The sequence below is a fragment of the Phocoena phocoena genome, chromosome 15, assembly GCF_963924675.1.
Source record: "Phocoena phocoena chromosome 15, mPhoPho1.1, whole genome shotgun sequence".
Classification (NCBI taxonomy): domain Eukaryota; kingdom Metazoa; phylum Chordata; class Mammalia; order Artiodactyla; family Phocoenidae; genus Phocoena; species Phocoena phocoena.
The window spans coordinates 59,396,022-59,399,460 of record NC_089233.1 but is presented as its reverse complement, the minus strand read 5'-3'; the positions used below and the strand labels follow the sequence as shown (position 1 = coordinate 59,399,460).

At 53.0% G+C, this 3,439-nt stretch overlaps 1 protein-coding gene across 1 annotated transcript; it reads right to left on the bottom strand.

Moving 5' to 3' along the window:
- Positions 1-200: 200 nt before the first annotated feature.
- On the bottom strand, positions 201-2,212 carry PDYN (prodynorphin). The gene is made up of 2 exons (XM_065893008.1): positions 2,084-2,212; positions 201-830 (listed from the first exon to the last, which is right to left on the bottom strand). Exons 1-2 carry the CDS (start codon positions 2,210-2,212, stop codon positions 201-203), a joined length of 759 nt encoding a protein of 252 aa, XP_065749080.1.
- Positions 2,213-3,439: the final 1,227 nt, after the last annotated feature.

Below are 3,439 nucleotides of genomic sequence, written 5' to 3'. Positions count from 1 at the left end.
GGAACCTCCATCCTCCCGCCTCACTGACCCAGACAAACACTGCACCCAGGCAGAAGAGAGGCAGGCTAGCTTTGGGTGTCTTATAGACAATGCTGAACTGAGCGTAGGGATGGGGGCTATAGGGACAGATGAATGCGTTCGCTCCAATCTGGAAGGGCATTACGGGAAGCTCCTGACTCAACTCCACGATGGAGAGGTGTTTACACATCTAAAAGCTCTTCGTAATAGGCATTGGGGTCTTCCTGAGACCGAGTAACCACCTTGAACTGGCGCCGGAGAAAACCGCCATAGCGCTTCTGGTTGTCCCACTTGAGCTTGGGACGGATGCGTCGTAAGAATCCCCCATAGCGCTTGTACAGGTCCTCATGGCCCACCTTATCCCCATCTCCAGCCGCCTCTGAGCTCCTTTTGGGGTATTTGCGCAAAAAGCCCCCGTAACGTTTGACCTGCTCCTTGGGGTCCTCCTCATTGGAATCCAGTGTTCCAGCCTCCATGGCACCATCGTTCGGCTGGGCCCCCCCAGTCAGCTCAGACTCTGCTTCCTCCCCCAACCTGCCAGAGAGACCCCCGAGCTTCTCCGCCAGGCTGCTGCTTAGATCATTCTCCTCTGCTGGGGTTCTGAGAAGGAGCCCGTTTTTCTCCAGCTCCTTCCAGGAGGGCCCCGCGTGCTTCGCCAGCTCACTATAGGACTCTCCCAAAGCTGCCTTGCTCTCCAAGTCTCCCTTGCCATTAAGCCCTAGGGTGAAGGGAGTGAGGGAAGACAGAAGGCCCTGGCACCTCTCCCACTCCTCAGCGGGCTGCAGGGCGGCCTGGCATTCCAGGGAGCAAATCTGAAAAAGACCCCAAAAGACCACAGTGGTAATACCACCACCATCAAACTGTCAAACTACAAGCCCCTGCCCCAGAGAGTCCCCTGTCCAGGTCTGAGAAAATTAAAAAACCATTACTGAGCCCCTGGCTGCCCACTTTAATGCTCCCAGTGGTACATAGAGGTAGGTGAATTTGTGCTCATGTGGAGAATGAAGAAACAGACGTGGAGAGGTGAAACAGCTTTCCCAAGGGCACCTGGCTACAGGTGACATTGCCAACACTGGAGATAAGATCTTCCTGTAGCACTCTGCCGTGCTCACCCATAATCTTCCACTTCTGACTCCAGAGGGAATAGTTGGTTCTCCCAACCTTTCCTAGGTGTGAAGGATGCTGCAAACACCTTATAGAGGGGATCAGAAGCGATGCAGAACGGTGGAAAGAACACATGTGAGGGGATGTTTAAGGGTTCATCAAACCTGGAGGGATGATAGTATCTACTTCATAGCAGTAGGGAGGAGTTAAACGTGAAGATGGTGATGACGATAACAATGACCACAAGGACAATACTAGACAGTACTGGAACTTGGACATTGTATATTCAATACTTTGCATCCTCAGTTCATGGAATCACCCCCATTTTGCAGATGAGGAAACTAAGGCTCAGAGAGGGGGTTCCAGGGTCATGGAACTAGAAATTGGCAGAACCAAAGCTCACATTATGTACCTCTACTCTAGCTTGTCTGCTGTCATGGGAGAGGCACAGGGAGAAGTTTGACTCACAGTAAATCCAGCAAGGCCAGCCAAGAGATGCTAAAGCCCCAGGAGAGGAGTCAGGCTTGGATCCTGACAACCAGATCTTGGCATCTAGGGGTGGTGAAAAGAGCTCCTTCCCTGCGAGTGACTAGGTCTGGAGGTGCCTATCGGCCTGGTGGTGAGAAGCTCTGAAAAGTTCATCTAGGGCTGCTGACTCCCAAAGTCAGCACCACCTCATAAATGACACTCCTTGTTACCAGGCAACAGGCTCCCTGGAAACCTGAGCTCCGGTCCCAAACCTGAGTGAACCCATGGTGGTAAGATCTGGGGTGGGGACAGGAAGCTGGAAAACAAAGTCCCTGGCACCCAGGCTGACCACGGCAGGACATGCCTTGCACAGGTGGGATGAGTCTATAGGACAGGCTCACAGCTGCCCAGGCCTGCTACCTTCCCTCTCTGGGCTCCACACACAGATGGTCCCTTCCATCTGTGGAAACTCACAGGAGTCCCTGAAACTCACCAGAGAGTTGATGGGTTTGGGCCCATCCTGGGTCTTCACAACACACAAGGAGCACCGGGACAGGCAGTCTGCTGTGGCGGAGGGGAGCGCAAGGAGGCAGGCAGCCAGCACCAGTCCCTGCCACGCCATTCTGTCTTGGCTCTTCCCGCTGGAGAGGGAGAAAGAGGAAATGAAATCTGTGATTGCCTACTCTGTGGGGTGTGTCCTGAGCCTGCAAAGCCAGCTCCTGCTGGCAGCGCTGCACTGCAAGGCAATCGCTCTTGTTCCAGTGGGACAGTCAAGACAACAGAGGTCCAGGGAGGAGCAGTGGGTACCCAAGGCCAATGGCCAAGGAAGGGAACTAACACGTACTGAGTGCCTGCAATGTGCTAGGAGCTTTCCTACGTGTTCACATTCAATCTGCACAACTCTTAATGTGGGTTGTGCTATTAAACAGATGGGAAAGTTGAGGCTCAGAGAGGGGAAGTGATTGCTGCCACAGCTAGGAAGTGGACAAAGATCTGTCAGGCATCAAAACCCACTCTGACCACGCACCCGCCAGTAGACACGTGGCTATCTGCTTTTCTGTGTTCTCTGAGGCTTCCATCCCCTTCCCTTTTCCCCTGCTCCCCAAGCTGTCCCCAGCTCAGTCCTTTCTGCTGTGGACCTTTCCCACCCCAGCACTTCTCCTTACTCCAGCCATAGCTCCACCTTCACCTGTCTCCATGCTGGCCCCCTGCCTCCAGCTCCTTCTCTGGTTCCTCCTGCCCACCTTGAAATGCCTTTCTCAGCATATCAATGCTGGGATCAGACCCATTGGGCTGGGTCAGGTCTGGCCCTTCTCCTAAATGTCAGGGACACCCTCAATTCCATCCCTACACCCAAGTCTTCAGCTCTGGTTCCGACCACATCCAGCTACCTGTACTTCCCCTAATGAATGGATCAGCACCTGTCCCACCTCTGGCCTTTTGCATGCTAGTCCCTCTTCCTGGAAAACCCTGCTCTCCTCTTCTGTTACCTATTGTTTAGGTCCTAGAGTAGATATCACCTCCTCCAGGCAGCTTTCCCTGACCTCCTAGGCTGGAAATGATGTTTCCCCTTGGTATTATCCCAGAAACTAGTGCCTCCTCCATTAAAATAGTCCACTACTTGGTAATTACCTATGTGAGTCTTCAGACTTTGGTTTCATGAAGGCAGGAGCTGTGTCTTGTTTTCATCTCTGAAATACTTTCTCTGTGTTCCTCAAACATGCCAGGCTTGTCCCTACCTCAGGACCTTTGCACTTCCTGTTCCTCCATCTGTGGTACTGCGGCCTCAGATTTCCACATGGCTCACTCCTTCTTGTAACTGAATGAATTCAGTGTCCCATCACCAGGG